We start from the raw sequence: 21,776 nt of genomic DNA on the forward strand, positions 1-21,776 counted from the left end.
TACCTTGCCTATTTAATGTAAAAATTTCCATTGAGTATGAATCTTCAAAATCCCAACACATTTCCTTTTGTGTGACAGCTCTTTTATCTAGTCTGTAATTTTAAAAATGGCTTTCCAAAGCTGGAAATACTATAGAGCTAAAATTGTACGTCACTCTAGTTTGTGCAGAAGAAAGTTAGTTGGAAACAATTGTGAACTGTGCTGACCTAAATTTTAGAATTCAGTGTCTGAAGCTTTTTGAAGTTCATACATTTTCTTGTCATTTCTTAATATTTTTACACGTTTGTTTTCTGAAATTTACATGAAATTCATCATTCTGCAGATAAGCCTACTAATTTTTTCTTTGTAGGGTAGTAGCAGCTCAGATTCTCTGGAAGGGCGAAGTTCAGATTATGCCAATAAAAGCTACGATGCAGTTGTATTTGATGTGTTGAAAGTAACTCCTGAGGAGTTTGCTGTAAGTAGAAATGTTATTTTTGCCTTTAAGCTTGTATAATATTCAGGGTTTGCAGGATATTAAAAAATACAGAAATTTCTTTCTTAAGGTAAAATATTTTAAATGAACTACCAATGTTCTCAGAAAGAAATTTTTGATTACATAAACTTTAACAAAATAAACATGTCTTGGGATTTAATCATTCAGTACTGACCTGACACAGCATATTTGTTTTTCTGTGTAAAACCATTTGAATTTTTTCTAGTGTTTTAGAAGACCCTAGCATAGGTTTCAAGATGTTAGTTATCCACAGTCTGATTCATTTTTTTTAATTGAAACCACAAATACTCATCTTTTCTGCCGAAACATCAGTTTCTCGGAAAACTAATTTTTTTTAGAAGCAGGAAAGAAGCTTGTAGAGAGGAAACAATTTACATTCCTTGATAACAAGTTTTCAGTACTAAACTGAAAGCAGAACTGCAGTTTTGGCAAAAGTCCAATACAGTTGTTATGCTCAGCCCCTTGTTTTTAACTTAATGTTAACTTGCTGGGGCTCAGGAAGGAGTCAGGATGAAAACCAAGTTCAATGTTTTCATTAATATTCTCGGCATCAAAATGATGTTTCCCTCATGGGGCATAAGGTCATTTAATACCTGTTCACAAAAGAGTCTATGAAGAGTCTATGCCTACGTTATTCCTGTAAGTTTGTCACTTTGGAACAAATCCTGATGTTTATTTTTTAGCACGAATACAGAGTACACAGATGAGAGCTGCTGTTAGGTAAAAATATAAAATACCTGGTTGGCGAATCTGCATCAACTCGGTTAAAAAAATGGTGTGATGCTTTTGCTCCTGTTGGTCCAAGTTCAGATGATCCGTGGCCAAGGATTACCTTCAGAAATGAACAGAGCCACAGTTTAGACAGGTCTATAAAATCACACAAAAATAGAGATGTCTGATTTCATCAGAGGTGCCTGAATATTAAGCCCATAGACAGCCCAGAACATAGTGTGCAGTCTACACCAGCAAAAGTGAATTTGTGGCGATCTCAGAACTGTATTTATAAAATGATCAAGTCAAGGTAAAGTTGCTTGTAACTTGCCAGTTACAACTCATCAGTTTTATATTATGTTCATAATTCCTACTGCTGTTGGTTTGTGATGGAAGCTTGTTGATGGGGGTCTGGATTTAACGGTACACTTTAAAAATATGCACATATGTGTCCACACACACCCCTTATGTCATTGTAACATACCTTTTAACTCTGAAATAGTCTGGGTTTACTGTAGTTAGTACAACTGGGTTAGTGGACATCAGGGCAGAAATCTGTAGTAGATGGGATTGCTGTATTGAATATAAATATTTAGAGAAAGGGAATGGAGCCAAGTTAAGTTCACTTCCAAATTTTGTGTGTTGTATGTTGTGTGTTGTATTCCTTTTTTAAAATTTAGAAGCAGTAGAGGAGAAATTCCCTGGTGGTAATCATCTATATAACCAAAAGATCAGCAGCTTCTCAATACTACTTAAATTTGTTTTAACCTTGTTAGTGATTTTTATTGAACCCATATCTTGTTGAAACGATTAATAATTCTCACTGAAAACTTTTTTTATTAATGTCACATAATATGGCTTATAGTAAGCTTTTTGAAGCTTCCGCTTTACATCTTATTAGGAGACAGTCAAGTTGCAAACAGTCATTTGTGACTGCAGTTTTCCTAGGAGCAGAGGGAGATCTTAATTACATCTGAATTTGTAAATACCCAAACATTACTCAGAAGTATAGATTGCAAAATTGAGTGCTGCTAAGAATGTTCAGCTAGGGCTTTGTGACACAGTCTTTGACTTGACATAATATAAAAGCAAGAAATAGTTAGATGGAAAGTTCATGGAAGGAAATTTTTTTCACATCTATCAAATTTTATGGGCCTCATTAACTTTCCTAGGCTCATGTCTGAGCAATCATACTAATAGTAGAAACCTTATTAAAATTATATTTAGATAGTTATCATTCTTAATTGGTGGAATCAAATGAGCACTTCAAGAAGGGATTAGCAAGTTTTTGCTGTTTTGGGTTCAGCATAACAAAATCGCCAACGGAGAAACTTTGCTGGGGAAAGACCCAAAGAAGTGTTCTTTGTTACACATTAGATCATGCAAATTACAAAATTCAAAGCTTTGTAGTACATAATATACGCTCACAGTATAATCGAAGTACCTATTGGTTAAACATAATTTACTTAACTTCCAAATGTATAGTGTCATTCAATCACTGAAGCAATTCAAATATCTTATCACTCGTATGCTACAAATGTTCTATAAACGCTTTTTTCAAAATCTTTGGCTTTGAAACAGCATTACAATGTCTTATCAGAACATACTTATCAGTGACTGAAAATCTGTGTATGACCCCTTTAGAGCATATTCCAATCACAACTAATTAACACACCAAATGCTTTCTTGCCTTTAAACCCAGTGAATGTAAAATGTACATTGGTCTCTGTGTGAAAGGCAAGTAATTCTTCCTGCCGTTTCTGTTCTGTCGATAAAGGGTCAAACAGTAAGACCCTGAAACACGGGTTTTTCCTCTTAGACTGCTGCAGGTACTGAAAACTGTCCCTTGGTTACAGCCAGAAATGTCAGAGAATGTAACGCCATGCCACCCCTGAGGGTGGTGGAGGTCCTGATAGTGGAGTGCCAGCCTGGGCAGCGCCGCCCCCGTTCGGGACTGGCCAGGGCTGGTCTGTGGAGAAACGGTGATTGTGTGGTTTGTAGTTACTAAAGGACAGATGTAAATATATGATTGTTAGCTCTTCGTATTATATTATTTAATTTTTTATCTATATTGCAGAGCCAGATTACGTTGATGGATATGCCAGTATTTAAAGCTATACAGCCTGAGGTAGGTTTTCTTAAACTATCCATTTACATCTTTGAAATTCAGTGTCTGAGGAAATGTAACCGTTTAAATAATGTTTTTTCATTCAAAAATGCTCAACTTCTTGTACTGCGTTAATATTCTTCTAGGCTCATTCCTTACTAGCGCTGTGAATCTGTAACCCAGCCTGATTTACTTTGATTTGTCATTGGTTGCCAAAAGAGATGACTATGCTTTTCTGGGAGTCTCCCTGTCCTGCATTGTGTCGAGTGTTTCTTCAGGAAAATTTATCACATGTCAAACTTCTCTACTCTCCCTTCTGCTCCTGTTTTTCAGTTCACATCTGATTTCAGAGTTTGACTTATGTCTTTAGTTATAACCTGTATTTTAGGCTGCGTGAGCTGCTTGGTAAACTTTTTAATTTGTACTGTCATGTTTAAGGTTCAGTTCTGAGGGAATAAATAAGCCCAATCCCTTAAAAGTTAAGATAGTAGTGTGCTTTAATGTTTTAAACTTTTAAGAAAGACACAGAAAAAACTTGAGGCCTGTTGAGAAAAAGCAATTGAAGTTAACATAGATATTTGAAAATCAGAAATAAGAACTTCGAAAATAGAGCATGAAGGTAGTTATCAGAATATGTTAAATTTGCATAAAAGTGATGCGTTATCTCTGTTTTGATGAAATAAATTTATTTTCTGCAAAAGATACAAGAATTGTGTGTTTCCAGCTTCAAGTTCTTTAAGGCCATGTCCGTAGATCCATTATGGTTTTTCATCTTCTTGTGCCTAGGTGGAATATGATTAACACATAAAGGGGAAAAAAAGCCCTGTAATATTAGCGGAACTGAATTTTTAACAACATCAGAACAGTCAGTCCAGTTTAGAAGGTTCTTAGTAGAAGCTCAATTCACCTAACTTGGTCACTAACAAAACAATTCGTTGTATATTACAGTGGTTCAGAGAGAATAGCAGCTTTGTATTTTGAGGAAGCATAGGAAGGAAAATAAGAATTCATCTATTTAGTGTTTGGACTTCCTGTCAGATAAATTAATTTTGTTTCAAGAACACCAAGACAGTTTTGTAGCTGAAAACACTTTTCATGCTTCTGAAATTACATGTCTTCTCCAGGCAATCGGGGAGTCTTTACTGTGGGGAAAAAATGTCAAATGAACAATGAAATAATGAATTTTGTGTTTGGGGGAAGAGCAAAAACAGAGTTTTTTTTTTCTTCAGGTTTTAGTCTTTAACATGACCTTATGCATGGATGGAAAGACTTAAGACTTGGCAGCCAGAGCTGTAAAATCGTATCTCAAACACACAAACATCCTTTAAACCTAGCACTTGCTGAGGCTTTTTTCTGCTTTTCAATTGAGCTGTTACTAAAAAACCCGTCTGCACGTTACTTTGCAAGAGTTCAGTAAGCAGACATCTCATTAATAATTCTGATTAACAATTCTCTGTAACTATGCTTACATTCTAGATTTCTGTGTAACTTTATTTAGTTGTTTGGGTTTGGGGTTTTTTTTTTCCCAAAGTCATGGAAATTGCAATCTCCACAAATTTCAGGGTTTTCTTGCACACTTGATTGGAAAGTTTCTTGTGACTGTGCATTGAGGAAATTGCCTGCATCCTTCCATAACAAAAGATGAATTGTAATGCTAGAACACAGTATATTTTACCAGTATAAAAAAAAAAAATCAGCAGGGACTTGTTACTTACTCTTATCAACCTACCTATTCAGTCCAAATTTTAAAGCTAGTCAAATGATTTTACCACGCACGGGATTTTCCATTGTTGCTTGCTAGCCCTCTGGCAACTGCTTAATATCCTTAGGTTACTGACCTCTTCCACTTGCGAGACAAATGTAAATTTTGCTGTCCCTAGTAGAATGGCTGAGATTTTTCCACATAAACATGTAATTTCCGGACCCTTAAGACGAGACGTGCACCCGTCATGTGGAGAATTGGTGTCTTGACGGATGTGAATTGGCATTTTTATCCACAGAAGGCTTAAATGCTGGAAGACGGGAATACAAAATATGTTTGGAACTGGAAATGCTTTTCCTGGTGCTCACACTGGAACACAGAGACCTCTGCACCTCAAGAGCGTGTTCTGTTTATCAGAATGTACAAAGTACTTTTCAGAGGCAGAGTTCTCCTTTGATGACTCTCTGCCTTTTCATGTGAAGGCGTCAGAAGTTAATAGTGTACATTTGGAAAGTTGAATGGCATTTTGATTGAAACTGAAATTTGTGGTTCTAAAAACAGAAGAGTGATTTAGAACTGGTGTTATGGAGAACTCGTTTCCAGTATGTATGTATCTACCACTTGTCAGATCTGAATATAAAGACGGTATAGATACGTGGTGACTTGAATCTGTAGTTAGAAAGGGCCAGGCTTTCTAAATATATTGGGAACCGCCCGAAATAACTATTGGAAAATGGACACTTTCTTTCTGGCTAAATCAAATTTGTAGCTATAATTTCAATTTTCTTTTGATGCATAATTTAATACAGTTTATTGAAGGAGAAAATCATTAATCTGCTTTTCACCTCTTCTGTTTGTTTTATACTTTCCACAGGGATTTCTACTATTTATTTTGCAGTTTAGGTGAAATGTTGTTTTTTGCCATAGAGAACTGGCATTTTATCATGCATTGAAATTGATTAGTTGTGGTTACGGGTATACTACAGAATTTGTGATTATTTTTTTTTTTTTTTTTCTTACTATTTTGAACTGGGTTGGCTTTGAAGTAGTTACTGTAATGAAAGAGCATTCAAAAAATTGGTTCATATACTGTGACTGAACTATGCAGCCTACTGGCAAATTTTTGTTTTATTAGCACCAAAGTACTGGTCTGTATTTTTAAGTACGTGCCATGTTTCAGTCAAGTCTGGCTCAACTCTTATAGCTTAAAAAACAGCCAAAAAAAAATCAAAACCCAAAATAAAACAAAGAGTTCTAACCCCAACCTTCTGACCAGAAGACCAGATGTAAGACTGTTACTGTTCAGCCTTTTTCAAAGGATAGATTCTCTCGGTCTGAGTATCATGTACAGAGATTTCAGGTTTTTTAAAATTAGTTTGTAACTGCTGTAAAAAATAACTTTCCAATTCCAAAATTGTGTTCTTCAAATGCTTTAGATCTCACATTTTAATTAAAAAAAAAAAAAAAAAAAAAAAAAATGAATATGCTAAGCTGTAGTGTATTCATGGAAGTTTTACTAACTGTAATGAGGATGACATTTGGGAATAATAGCTATGTTACTAGCTCTAATTGCACAGCTGAATTTTGTACTCTTTACTTCTAATATTGCTTATTGATATGTTTTACTTCATTTTTGAACCATATAAAATTATATACTAGTCGTTACTCCTGTGTCTGCTGATTTTCTCGTATGAGTGAACGCTGGACCAAAATAATCAATGCAGAATGAAACTTCAGCGATGTCAGTTGTGGCTGATTGCTTAGTCTCTCTATATCTGAATATTAATAATGATGTCTATATCAGGAGAACATATGAATCACATCATTTATGTACATCAGGAAAACACAGAAGTGTTTGGTTAGACTAGTTGTCATCAAATTGGTGCCTTGGATTGGTTTTTGCACTTACCTGATAGATGCTTGTGTCATGCATCAGTTTTTACGCTTTTTAAATGTTTTTAAACATTACTGTTTTCTAAGGAGATTTTTAAATGTGTTTCCTAGGAACTAGCCAGCTGTGGATGGAATAAAAAAGAAAAACATATCCTCGCTCCAAATATTGTTGCCTTTACTAGGAGGTTTAACCAGGTAAATGTTTTGATTACTGTGATGAACAGGTACTGTTTGACAGTTGTCTTCGAGTACAACGTTAAATAGAACTAGTCCTGTGAATTAGAATTTAATAATATTTTTCTAAACAAAGATTAAGATTTTTAAATGGCAGTTTCTGTTCTCAGTTGTTTTGTCCACATTTTTTTGTTTTTCCTCTAGACCATTAGTTCCTAATAATTTTTGCTGATGTGTCATGGTGCAATGTTAGCAATTATTTTCCTTATTTTTGTGTTTCACCTGATCATTTAGTTATCTTTGTGTTGCCTCACTGCTCTACCTACTTATTATATCCAGTGGTAATGCTTTTGGGTAATTGCAGCTATACAGATGAGAATTCATGGGATCAGAACTTTCTTCTTTCCTTACTCTGTCTTCTTCCTGGAGCATAACGAAAACTTACAAATATTTCATCTAATAAAGTCCTTTTTTTGTAAATAAATTCAGTTATATGTGTTTACTTTATAGGTCAGTTTTTGGGTTGTACGAGAAATATTAACAGCACAGACCTTAAAAATAAGGGCAGAAATATTGAGCCATTTTGTGAAAATAGCTAAAGTAAGTGCAAATTTCTTGTACTGTCATTCAAAATCTTATTTCCTTTTTATTTGTTTCTGCACTACTCCTATGAACTGTTGTTGGATTACTGAGGGTAACGTTCTTTTTTAGCATATCTGCTATGTTGTACTGTGTGAATAAGATAACGGTATGACTTCTATTGTTTTTACTTGGTTAAATAAAACTACCCAGTTCCACGTGACTCGTCTTGTATCTTTGCCTAACAAGTTTAAAAGTGGTTTGTCTCGTTGATGGCCAGCTACGTGCTGCCAGCACTGAACATGGTTGTTGTCCTGGTTTGAGGTAAAACAGAATCAATTTTCTTTTCAGTAATTTTACTTTCCAGTTATTTTATTTTTTGTTTAAGCCTCTTCTGACTGAAATTAACAGGACGTTTTTCAGACAGTGTCCGCTTCTAGCAGATAAGGTCTGATGTTTATAGTTAATACCAAGGAATAGTATGCAAAGAGACTCCTGCTTATACTTATTGCTGTAACACCAAAGGCCAGCTAACTTTGTGTGCCCCGTTGGAGGGTCAGAAGAGGAAAAGCATAGTGGGGTCCCACCTGCAGGGAGGAGCGGACAGGACGAGCAACCCAAACCTGACCAACGGGGTATTCCATCCCATCTGCCTCATGCTCAGTATAAAAGCTGAGGCATCAAAGGGTCAGCCTCTTTCTTCAATGGCCGGTGTCCAAGGAGGACTGTCTGTTCTTCTGCCTTTGATCCCAATCCATGCATTCCTGAATCCAGATCTGGAATCCAGTTCCCGTCCATTGCTGAGTCCAGTCTGGGACTTTGCCACTGCCTGCTGGTGACATGATTGTCATCCTGAGAGCTTGATCCGCCTTTGTATATATTGTGTATATTTCATTATTTTTCTTATTGATATTATCATATTTTCCACTTATTATTGATATTTCATTGAAGTAGTTTTAGTTTTCAGTTGTTTCAGTTATTTTCTCTCCCTTCTCTTCTGCGAAGGGAGAGAGAGGTTAAAGAGAGCATCTGTCATTCGTTTAGTGGCCAGCCCGGCCCAAACCATGACAGCTGTAAACTGTTCTGTTTTTTTGTTTCCCCTCATTCAAACTTAACTTTTATGAAAAGAAATCTCTTGCTTCTAAAACAGCTATTGTGAGACTTGTATTCCTACTTTAAACCAGCAACTACGTGTTACAAGTTCTACTGTTAAAGCTCAGTTATTTTAATGAGTTTGAGCACTGCATTTTACAAGTCATTCTTAACACTTTTAAAAAATATATTTATTTGAAAAAGTATTTTTCTGTTTCCTGACCTGTGGTCATTCTATTTTATATGACCCTGTGTGACCCTTACTAATATTAGTAAGAAGACAGCACTTGGATCAAAGGCCTGAGTGCTAATCTTGCACATGTGAAATTGTGTGTGTGTAGGTAATTAGAATAATGTTTTCCATGTAATAAGAAATAAATCTTTTTGGTATTGTGAATATTTCCGAAACATTTACTTAGCAGTTTTGTGCTTATGCAGAAGAGAATGTATCTGAATAAGTTCCTGGGACAAATATGTAATCCAAGTTCAAGCAGAATGGTCAATTTGGACGTGCTAGATTGTTCTTAGAAATAAGAGTCTGGGTTTTTACCCCCCTTGCAAAAAGGAGAACACTGTCCTCTTTTTTTTCTTTTTTTTTCCCCTTTCCTTCTCTTCCCTCAATAAAATCCAGATCTCAACTTCTCCTGAGCAATGAGTTAATCGATCACTCAAGGATGAATCCAGCCTCTTTAAGATTTAGAAAGAAGCTACATGACAGCAGTTTTCGTTTTTCTAAATTTCTGGAAGTATGTTGCAGGAAACTTTATCATCTAAGACAGCTTTATTCCAAAGTAGTATCTCTCTTTGAGATAAATGTGTTTTGAGTAATTGTCAACAGAGTGAATTTAAAGTACATTGAGTTGAGAAAAGTGTATCCTGTAAAACAGATTACAAAATAAAAAGTTGTATTAAATCTGAAAGGGTCATCAGCATCTTTAATGTTTTGTGGCTTGATTAAATTTTTAATTTCCAAAATTATACTCATTTTCAAGACTAATGCATCAAATAATGTTTTCATATTTTCTGTTCCTGAAAGAACAGCCTCAGAAAATAACAAATTCTAATTAAATACAGTTTGTATTCTCACAACTGAGATGTCTATTGTCTTGAGGGGTCTATTTGGAAAATTTGCAACTCTTAAGAATTTTGCACATTGACAGCATTGGGTAATGTTGTCTCCAGTCATTGATGAAAACTTTTTATTTTCTTAATGAAAAAAATTTTGTATTTTATTAATGCAGCTTTGATTAATCCTGCTTCCCTTTTCGATGTCCTAAAAGTTATTATTCCCTTTTTTCAGAAGCTTTTAGAACTGAATAACCTTCATTCTCTTATGTCCGTGGTGTCAGCACTGCAAAGTGCGCCTATCTTCAGACTGACCAAAACCTGGGCTGTAAGTTATTCCTTGACCGTTGTCTTTTCTGTCTTGTTTGAATTGTGAGGTTTTCTGAGCTCCTCTGAATTGTGGAATTACGTGCTCTGGAAGAAGATCCATTTATATGCTTGTTTTTGTGGTACCATCGTAGAAGAAGTAGTGATCTGTTACATGTTTTGTGAAAGTAGATTTTAAATGGCTGCATATTTTTAAACAATCTTTTTTCCTGTAAGAGTTTCCTGTTTTCCTGTCTGTTCTAGATGCCACTGATTATATGCTCAAGAGGACTTGAGTTGTTAAGTAATCTTAGAAGACCCTCATATAGGAAGTGTGTCAATATCCCATTATTCAAGTCATTAATACATTGCCTAAAAGGAAAGGAAGAAAAAAAAAAACACTATTGCAAGTATAGAGGCATTAGTTCTGTGATTATTGCACAATGCATTTCAGTTTTCATTTATTTTAGAAATTGAAAGCATTGATAATTCCATTTTCAGAAATTTGCTCTCTTGAGGGCAGAATTTGTCATTTAAATTTAGTGTAAATTTTGCTATTTCTTTTAAGTGGAATACACAATTATAATGTAGTCCTGCTGTATGTAACCTTTACATATACAAAATATTTGGTAATTCTCATTAAATTAGCATTCCACCCAGCATGGATCACATTAACTGTTCAGAACTGATACATAAGCATGGCTGTACTTAACTCTTTCACCTAAGTTTATTATGTCTTTAAAATGCCTGTAACTTTTTTTATGGTTTGATTGCTCAGAATCAGGCTATAGGCTAATAAAGGTGTAAGTGCCTGCTGTTTTGAGCAGCTTGACCAAGTTGGAACTGAAATAGGGAAAATAATCACTCTCTGTAGGCACAGTAGTTCAGAAATACAATACAGTGCAGAGTTAGGGCCTGAAGGAATTCTGTACTGTTCAGAAAGAGAACAGCAAAATTATTCTGAAATCTTTTCACTCTTGCACCTTTTATGTTACTTTATATTCTGCACTGTTATTTAACTGTGATGAGGTGCGCGCTGTTGCAGAGTTGCAAAGGACCTCGGGGCTCCCATTGACAGTGCTGTCTTAGTGATGACTGCTGTCAAGCCCTTCCTCTTCTGAGCAAGACTGAATGAAGCCGTTAACTCATGCATATCCATTGCAGTATTTCTTGTAACAACGGGCGGACTCACGGTTCTCTAGGGACAGAACAGCAAGGTTTATGAGCTCTGTAGTGCAAGAGTTGGAATTTTACAGAGGAAGAGGCATATTAAGAAACATTCTATGGAACAGCTGTCTGTCATCAGAAAGTACAACTGCAAAAGCCAGTGTACAGTGCTGTAATTCTCCACTCCCTCTGAGTTAATTGGCTTTTAAAATAATCTCAAAAATATTGCTGACGTTTCCAAAACCAGCTGAAATATGGAATGCGTTTTTATAGCTACAGTTATGTATTTTGTGTTTACCTTTCAATCTTCTGTCACTATAGGATCTTTTACGTTGCTAAATATTCTTTTGATTTTTCTGTATTAAGTCCATTAGTAGAAAACAGACAAGTTTCATAGTGATTTAGTTTCCTTATGCTTTTTTCAAAAAGGTTTTGTCATACTTTTAATAATGCACTGTTGAAATGACATGATTTGCATTTATTTAGAGCATTTTCCATTGCTATTTCTACTTTCAAATTCAAAAGGATTTTTAGCAATTCTGATAAACTATGAGAATGTTGGTGACTGTATAATAACAACATATTTTTCTTCTAAAAATTTAGTATTGTTGAGGTTATTCAAAACATTGAGGTAGTGATGTAGATTCTTGATAAACTATTCAGAAACAACAATCATATTTGTTCATAGCTTAGACATATGCCAAGTTACTTTTTTTTTCTTTCTTAACAGGTAGCACGTTTACAAATATTAAAATTTTATTATCTCCTTTATTTTTTTCTATATAGCTTTTGAATCGCAAAGACAAGACCACCTTTGAGAAGTTAGACTATTTACTGTCTAAGGAAGATAATTATAAAAGGACACGAGAGTACATCAGAAGCTTAAAAATGGTTCCTACTATTCCATATTTAGGTGAGTGTGAATAATTACCTTATTTATCTGTAGCTCATTTTGACTGGCAAGCACTAATGTAGCTTGTTGTGCACCTGAAGAACACTATATAGACAGTAGGATTCACTTCATTTCTCACTTAGAAAAATTAGATCTGGTGGAGATGTTTAAGCTATACACTCTCTAGGATCTCTGACTTGTAGAAGTTTTGTGCATTACTGACATCTTTAACTACAAGTATGTCTTTGTTTACTGTCCTTTTCGTGTATTCGGAATTTATAAGAGCATTGGGTTTCAGAAGTGTCTTTTGAGTACAGCATTGAGCACAAGACCCCAGTGTCATAGCTTTCAGTTTTGCTGGACTGTTTTCAGATACTGTAGTTGTTGTTTTGTGTCAGTTTCTTGTAAGTGCTTTGAAGAGATACAAACTGAACAGTCAATTCAGGTGACTGACTCGTCCTTTCAGTATTGCCTTGCATTATTCGTGTAGACACACTATGTCATTATTTCCTCAACAGCTCTTTTAATTCGCAGTTCCTGCCCATTACTGAACTGTGCTAGCATTCCCGAGAAACACTGCAAAAACCAGATTCCTGTTAAACAAGGTCATTCAGACACTGGAATGTCTTTCTAGTCATGTATTTTTAAAAAAAAAAAGTTAATCTAAGAAGTACTTAACCATGTCTTTTGTAAGCTGTATAATAGAAAAAATAAGATAATTTATTGTAATTATTTTCTAGTGCTCAATAAAAGACAAAGTCCATGTATGCAAAGCATGGTTCTGGTGAAGTAATTGTTTTCAATGTTCCGTAAATATGACTTCCAGAAAAAATATATTTTAAAAAAAATCTTAAGTCTGTAATTTCCATCACAGATATTCAGTAAAGTCACTAACGTTTGAAAAAGTTATAAGCAATAGAATACCCATAAAGAGGTGTCTTAAACGTTTTAAAGTATTGGTATAATCACAAACTCCACTTCTAATGCAGCTTTTTTCCTCCTCTGACATCATCTGCCTTGTGCTTCAGCCACATGAACTCCGCAAAATCAAATGTGAAATATACCTTTACCTAAAGTTCTAGGAATAACTGTTATTCCTGACATAGGGATTCCAGTTAATGATCTACAATTACAGCCACACATATGAGAAGAAAATTTTAAGTGTTCTAGGAATGATATATAACAGTTCTTGGAGAACCGTGTTGTATTCCTGGAATGCTTCTCATCGTTGTGATACTTCTTACTCAGCGTAAGCCAACCTGACACATTCATAGAATTTAAAAGAGCTATATGAGGAAAACTCTTTACTTTTTGCATAGGCTTTTTAGCACCACAGACTTTTTTGTAGTCTGAAAGTGTTCAGGGGACTACAAAAAAATCCCCTTTCATTGGATGTGTAAGCGCTCAAACCAATTAGTAGCTTAATGTAGTTTGCAGTAGGCTTTTGAGAATCTCCATCCCTTTGGCTTTTTCATTGTTTATTCTGTTTATTTAGTGCATATTCTTTAGCAGAAATCCATGGCACATGGTAAGGGTTTGAAGGTAGTTTTTTGTTTGGGATTTTTGGTAAAGGCCCACCCCTTAAGAAAGGGGTGTAGATCCGTAAAGGTAAGATCCTTTCCAAATTGTCATTTGCAGAACTGCTTTTGTTCTTTACCAAGAGACAAACAGTCTCTAACAGAGAAGAAAAAAGATGCACCAAGCTTTGTTCACAAATATGTTGTCAGGGACAGCCGGATTTAAAAGCTGAAAATGCAGTTTATTAGGTTAATATGTAGAGGATATGAACAATTGCTGGGAATGTTTCACTTATTGTATTTGTATCTGTGAAGTGGAAGACTGGTATAAATTCAGGACTGTAACATTTTCATGCATTTATATACTATTTGTAAACAGCTGTCCTGCCAGTTAGTCTATTAAGCTGTCTTCATTCTTCTTTGAAAAAATTAACTTTGAATTTGGTTTGATTTGTCAAGGTTAAAATAAAATGCTGTATATTTTCTGCTGATCTTCTCCTTAAGGTTGTTTGCGTAAGTCGAAAAAGGCTGTGTCTACATGACACCAGGGCTCACCTCCATTTATTTCAAGCATGTTCAAAATTGTCATCTGGACAGACTTTCCGTATCATGCAACCTCTTTGCATTAAGCCTTTCTGCATGACAGCAGTTTTGCTAGTGGTTACAGTTGATGGTTGCTTTTGTATTGATTTTGTGTTTGTGCTACTTTTTGTCTGGGTTTTTTTTTGGCTGAAGAATAGAAGTCTTGGTGTCTTTAATGACCACTGAAAGCAGAATTCTTTCTTTCTTGTGGGGCTTTCTCGTTACATGTGCATAAAACATAACTTATTCTTAATCTGCATCTGTAATGAACAGTAAGTCTGGGGAGCATCTATCTGGACGTTTGAGGGGAAACAAGGTCGTGGGGTTTGTGATTATCCTTGAAGAATTTATATAGTGATAGGGACCATATGTTCTGCATTGATGAGATACATGCCTGATAAGGATTGTCCCAGGTACCTCCAGCATCAACTGTAGCGCCGCTGTGAGCATTCTAATAGTTTCTTAGATGTAACTTGTTTTCTGTTTATGTTGTGCAGTTGGCGTACACCGACAAGGCCTGTAAGGTTCTCACCCTTGGATCCCTGAGGTTAGGTGGTCCTGTGGCCTGAGGGAAGATTTTGGAAAGCTTTAATGGTAGCTAAGCTAGGTCTTAAGCCCCGGAGTTTATTACACAACATGAACACGTGGTAGAAGAATTTTAAACACCTTTTCTGCAGAAAGTTGGAATGATTGCCTAAAATTTGTGCTAGGTCTACAAGAAATAAGTAAGAATTTTAAATTTTTTTTTTTTTTTTTCATAAAGTTAAAAAATTGGGTCTATATGCTTTCTTTCAGTCTCAGAAACAGTTTTTGGTGATGGTAGTAAGTATGAGACATGTGAAGACTATGCACTGAATTATAGAGAAAAATTTATTTGGAGACTTTGGTATATGGCCACAACAAAACCAGACCCCCAAAACCAGAAGTCTGAACAAGAGACTGTGTCTTCACAAGCATATAGGTGTTTAACAGCCTGCAGATAGTATCTAAGAGTAAGACACACAAGTATTTCTGAAAACCTGCCTAAATGATCCTTTTACTCATACGTTTTTCTTCTCTGCTGTCCTGAAGCATTAGACTATCTATTAGATCAAGAAAGCGTGCAAATCATATTTTCAAGTACGGCTTTCAACAAAGACAAAACATAAGGTTCTGTCATTGGTATAACTTGGAGATTTTGAAAAATCTGTCCAATTTGCACATACCAAGCAGACCTCTTAGGAAAATAAAAAACAGGAAAGGGTATCCATGAACACTTTTATATACATAAGAGAAGAGGTGTACAGACTTTTGGAATGAGTATTTCTCTCAGGTGCTAAATAAATATATGTATAGTTCAACTTGATGATATACTGAAAAGAGAGACCTACAGTTAAAATGCTGTCCAGTGTTGATAATCTCCTTTTCTTTTGTGACATGTACAAAGTAGCCATTTGATGAACTGGGTTTTTTGTCAGTATTTCACCTGGGAATATTTCTGCACACAGGTGGTTGTTAGTGAATGTAGTCATAGAATCATTTAGGTTGGAAAAGACCTTTAAGGTCATCGAGTCCAACCGTTAACCCAGCACTGCCAAGTCCACCACTAAACCATGTCCCTCAGCACCACATCTACATGTCTTTTTCAATGCTCCCAGGGATGGTGACTCACCCACTTCCCTGGGCAGCCTGTTCCAATGCCTGGTAACCCTTTTGGTGCAGAAATTTTTCCTAATATCCAATCTAAACCTCCAAGTGGTTTTGAGACTTTGTGTACTCTCTGGCTTGCTTGATCTCCACAGGCAGCACCAGACCTACTATCCTGTCAGAGTGGGGCATTTGTGACTTTAAGGTTTACCAGTGGGAAAATGGAGGTTTGGTTTGTGTCAAATCCTTCACTTTGCTACTAAGATGGTAAACAAAGAACTCTGGAAGTAGCAAAACCTTTTCAAATAGGACACCCAAAAGGGCATCCACAGATTACATACACTTGCTGCACTGCGTTTTTCTTTTATCTTGGAAGTTCTGATTCAGATTAAATCTGAATCCGGGAAAAAAAAAAAAATCAGAATTCAGAAAAGATTAAAAAAAAAAAAAAGGCAGAAGAGCTTAGGACATTTTTGGTTTATTTTGTGAAAAAACTACGTTACATGTTCATGTAACAGATTATTTTCTGGCTTTATTAGTAATTTAGGATGATGCTAAGCTGGAGCTAAAAAAGGTAAATGTTTTTAAATCACTGAACCTGGAAAACTAGAGCCTGTTCTGCATAGGTTTCCTGGGCCAGAATCAGTGTCTTTGTATCAGTGACCCTCAATGGATTCCTCTTCCGTGAACTCACGCACTCTCTCTTTAAGCACTGTAAACTCTGTGTGTCTACAGCACTCAGCTGGGAAGGATTTCCTCAGCTCTGTCCAGTACCACATTCTTTTGCTGGATTTGAACATGGCATTTTCCACCTTCGCTAGGTAAACCCTACCTTGTTCTTTACACAACTTCTTGAGGCTACTTCTGACATTATGGACTTCAGTCATTATCTCTGTTATCTTCACACTAAATCTTCAGTTATCTGTCTTCCAAAAGGAAGAGTCCATGGATTACTTGATCATGCCGTGCACAGATGCCACTTGGCGTCCTTGACAGTCTTCTGTGGCAGCGTTTCAGTTCTGTATCCTTTTTTAGGGGAAGAGAGTGCACATGGACTACACATAAAATTCAAGATAAAAGGGCATGTTAGATTTATACAGTGACTTCAGAAAGTTGTTGTGTTTTGCTTAGTAATGCCTAACATTCTGTTAGGTCAAAATTTAGTAGCAATAAAAAAAGCAGGTTGTTTTCAGGAACTGTGTATTGTAATCCCGAGATCTTGCCTTTATTAGCAATTATTTGATCTTCTCATTTTGTATGGAAATCTGGGACTTCTTTTTTTCCCTGGTATGTGTCACTGTCTGTAGATTTTTCATCTTCTGTCTTATTGTCCAAGCAGTCTGTCTCATAAATCCTTCTGCAGTTCCTCTCAGTCAGCCCTTCTCTTTGCTCCCCTCAATTAGTTAATATCATCAGCAGATTTTTGCTCCATTGTTCACTCCCATTTTCAGGTCACTTATGAATATGTTGAACAGCATGAGTCCCAGCACAAATTCCTGTGGATAACAGTCAGCACTGCTTGTGTAAAATATTTTTTTGTTAAATAAGTTTCACGGCCATCCCTAATAGCTGTACTTAAAGTGTTGAAAATTGAAATAATTCCAGGTTTTGAAGGAATGTTTAGCTTATCAAAAGAGAATATTCAAAGGGGATTTTTTTCAGTGAATAAATATCTTCTTGGAGGAGACAATATGGAACAGTTTTTTTTAATCTGTCTGCTTAGGTGAACAAGTAGACTAGTAGATCTACGTTAGAAGTAAATAGGGAACAACACTGAATGAGAGTGACGCAGTCTCTGAAGATTTGCAGAGTTCATGGGGCTTCCGTTTCATGCTGTAGAGCCTCTTGTCTCTCACTGCAAGACAGTTAGTTATGCGATATCAGTTCTCATTTCATCTGGGGCAGTCTGAGATATGCAGGGGAACGTGCTGGGGAGTTACACAACTGCTTGACCAAATACTCTGGTTTATAGAACTGGCTCACAGCCTTGTGTAAGAAATGCTTTAGTACTATCCAGTTACCAGGATATCACTCCAAGCCAATTTTAATTAAATTTTAAATCAAAGTATGTCTGAAATGGACAAAAGTCTTACAAGCCTAATAAAAGACATAGGTAATGACAATGAAAGGAAAAAACCTGCATGTTACTGAGTTACAGGGTTGAATCTGAAATTGCTGCTGGTGTCTAGCCAACTTCCTTTAGACTTCTTATCCTCGTGCATATGTTGTACCTCAGGTTTTGTACATCATAGAGAGCCTCTCCCTGGTGATTGCGAAAGACTAAGCAGTGTTGCTGCTCTGTTAAAGTAAGGGTTTCCCTTCTGCATAAGAGGTGCAGTTGAACCTTTGTGTAACCAGATGAATACAGGAGACAACTACTGTTATGTTTACAACCTCAAGCTATAATATGAGAGATTAATATACTCCTTATTATGTTTAAAACTACTGTGTTAAAACATCCAACAGTTGTTTTCTGTTCAGACAGATCTCCCAAGTTTAAAAAGAAAAAGAGAGAGAGAAAAGGAAAAAAATCATGAGATTGGCAAGGCTGTGGCCTGGAGTGTTGGAAGCCTTTAGCCACGGTGTGATCTAAGGAAAAATAGCAGTCGCATTGTCTTGAAAATTCATGGGTGCAGTGACTAGCTACGGCTTTTTCCTGTCTTCACTGTAGGTGATCTTTTAGGTTGTATCTCTGTGTTATAGAAAGGAGAAAGATGGATATGTTCTGTTACAATCTACAAATTTCACTGAGTTGTGCTGTTTTGTTGTGTTGTTTTTCTCCTTGGAATGTAACAGTGGGGATAATGCTGAAAACTATGAATGATAATAGAACAGTGTCAGGAAGGAACTCTTACGAAATATGTGTATGAGAGAATAATCAGTTGTCTTCTGAAGTAACTTAAATCTTGTGAGATAGTCTGTTGTCTAAATGCTATAGGTGGAGCCCCACTGTTTAGTTCCTGATAAACAGATGGTGTATTAGTTAATGGCATTTTCTTTACTGTTCTGAAAAAGGTAGAGATATTTCAAAAAATCAGAAGAGTAAGCTAAGCTTTTAGGAGGTTTGCAGTTGCAGGACTACTTCTACAGTACTCTTTGAAATGAAGGAGTAGTACAGAAGAATTGAAGCTGTTAGAACTCTTCTCCATTGTGCTGTAATTCTCTCCTGTATAAACGCACTTCGTGCTTTTTGCGAATAATAGGAAAATGGTTTGTATGTGATTTTTAGACAGCATAGTGTTATCAGAAATGTACTTCTTTGGGGAGTGATGAAACAATAATGTAACTGAAAGAATTGGAAATAATTAGAGAAACAAGAGAAAAACTAAGACCTTTCACAGTTTATAGTAGTGAAATGGTGGATCTAGTGCAAACTGATTTCTGTTGTGTGAATCTGAAAGAAATAGGCATAGTGAAATTTTGCAAATCTGTGATTCTGCCAATGTACTTGCCAATACCTTCACCGTATAAGTTCCAAATCCCCTGTTTAATTTTTTATGTGCCTGCCTCTGGGTTTGTTTGAAATTATTTTATGCAAATTTTGTGGGAAAAAAAAAAAAAAAAAGGAAGCTATGTTAAACATCGGGATGTGGGTTATGGTTTGGGGTTTTTTTTGTGTTTTGTTTTTTGTTGGTTTGGTTTTAATATTCTAGAGGGCTTATCTGACCAAGCCTTGGCTAAATTATGAAATAGTGATATGGTTCTTACTGTTGTCCTACTTCAGTTGTCTTTGCTGAACTTTGCTGAGCCAAGCAAAGTTCCAATCAGTAAATACCTTCCCTGAATAGAATCTGTGTAGTAACGTAGACAGCTTTTTCCAGTCCCTCTAATTTCTAAATCTGTATGTTTAAAACGTTGCCCTACAACACTTCTGCAAAGTATTTTATTATGATGTAAATATGACTTTTTAAATATGGTAGGAACTAACTCATTAGGTACAACTGGACATAGATTCTTGTTCATTTGGACCTTGTTTTCTGCATCCTTTCCTCTCCCTCCTACCTACCTCCAATTGGTTTGAACATGTCAGATATCCTCAGCTCTTCTTTGTCAGCCAGCTAAGCCACAGTTCTTGTTGTGAACATCACTCTTGGCCAATGATACAACAGCACAATCTTTTATTCTCTCCTTCGTTTTCTGTTCTCCAACTTTTTTTTTTTTGCCAGCAAATTTGTTAAATCTAAGTGTAGATACACCAAGCTTTCTTGTTCTACCCACACTGCCCTATCACCCAAAATCCTGGTTCTTTTCTCTATTTTAGGGCTTTTGACACTGTTTACCACAATCATCAGTGACTAAATTGTAGTTTGGTATGGACTAGGTAAGTGGGTAGCGAGGTGGACCGAAAACTGGCAGAACTGCAGGGCTCAAAGGGTTGTAATGAGCAGCATGAAGTCCAGCTGGACACCGTTGGCCAGTGGTGTGCCTCAGGGCTCAATATTATAGAGTCTGATATTGTTTGATATCTTTACTAATAACCTGGGCAATGAAACACAGTGTGCCCTCAGCACATGGAAAATAGCATCTGCGAGTACTATCATATGAGCTGCAAGTGTGGAGAAGAATGAAATCCCTATGATGAAGCATTCTTTAAAAGGCTTTTTCTTCCTCCTCCTTTTCCTGGGAGGAAGGGTGTAGCACAGATAGTCTCATTTAAGAACTTAGCTTGCTTAAGTTCTTTTCTCAGATGTGGTATCTCCAGAATTAAAACACGTCTTCATACACCGACTTTTGTGCACTATGTTTTTTTTAATTACATGGACAAGACTCTAGGTAAATCACTCGTCTTTTCAGTAGAAAGGTTAAGGAATATGGTTGTTTTAAGAAAAGACTGTCAGCCTCGACATGGGTTTAAAGCCTGTCGTGGGTGTATACCGAGGAGATGTCTCTGTAGCCATACCTCCTGCTACAGAAAAGCACCTGTAATAGCTTGTGTAGCCAGTGCCCTGTTCTTGAGATCTGCACAATGGATACCCAAAGTTCTCTGCATTCCTTCACCAAGCCAAGCATGAAGTAGCACTTGGAAGAGTATCTTGAATTTGCTATCTTCATAAAGCTCATGATAGTCTTTTTCATGCAGCCTGTGAGTGTAGGGAGGTAATGTACCTAGTGACCCATGTTTTAAAAGCGCACAAACACTCCAGAGTAGGTAGCTACCAGTAGTGTGAAGTTCTTCCAAACCAATACACGTGGCTAACGCATTGTTTGGTTTTCTGCCCCGGTATCTTAGTCTGTGGGTTCTGTGTTGTGCTCTATCTGGATGTGCTGTGCTGCCGTGTTACCAAAGGATCACAAGAAGAGGGTGGTGTGTGAACGTGACCTAAGGATATTGTTATGCTAAAGTATTTTTAGGAAGCTTTGATCACTTATTTATAGACATATAACAAGTTGAACGTGTATACACACCACGCACATTGAAGAACTCATAAGTGACTCTTCTAAGGTAGGTGTGAGTCTACTGTGTGTGTTTTCTTCTAACAAAACTAGTGGTTAGTTGTTGTAGATGTCAGCAGGTATTTTACTGCCTTAATGCTACAATCCTAATTGTTAGAGCACTGTGCCCGGGCTGTAGAGCCAGTAGATGCACTTAACATTTCTTACCTAAAACTTAGTTGTTTTCCAGAGTCCAGTAGATAAACCAGTGCAAGATAAAGCTTGAATACGGTTTGAAAATTTTGGGGTTTTCATATGACCTACAAAAAGTTCTTCCTCCTTGAAAAGTATGGAAATCTAGTATTTTTCTCAGCTGACAGTTGCTGTGCTTTTGATGTTGCAGTATTTAGACACTTCACACAGGTTAACAGTAGTTGGTGTATCAGAGTTGATTTGAGTCATGAGGCCAGAGAAGTGTGAAATTAATTATCTGT

General features: G+C 36.3%; 1 protein-coding gene across 1 annotated transcript in view; it reads left to right on the top strand.

The window, feature by feature from the left end:
- The window catches only part of RALGPS1 (Ral GEF with PH domain and SH3 binding motif 1), a 121,380-nt gene that overhangs the window by 25,263 nt on the left and 74,341 nt on the right, over window positions 1-21,776 (top strand). The window contains exons 4-9 of the mRNA XM_082492608.1: window positions 350-457; window positions 3,285-3,335; window positions 7,021-7,104; window positions 7,594-7,683; window positions 10,055-10,147; window positions 12,079-12,205. Coding sequence (XP_082348734.1) covers window positions 350-457; window positions 3,285-3,335; window positions 7,021-7,104; window positions 7,594-7,683; window positions 10,055-10,147; window positions 12,079-12,205 — 553 coding nt within the window. The remainder of the gene's footprint in view (window positions 1-349; window positions 458-3,284; window positions 3,336-7,020; window positions 7,105-7,593; window positions 7,684-10,054; window positions 10,148-12,078; window positions 12,206-21,776) is intronic.

This window comes from Vanellus vanellus (assembly GCF_965231255.1).
Source record: "Vanellus vanellus genome assembly, chromosome: 18".
In the NCBI taxonomy this organism is placed as follows: domain Eukaryota; kingdom Metazoa; phylum Chordata; class Aves; order Charadriiformes; family Charadriidae; genus Vanellus; species Vanellus vanellus.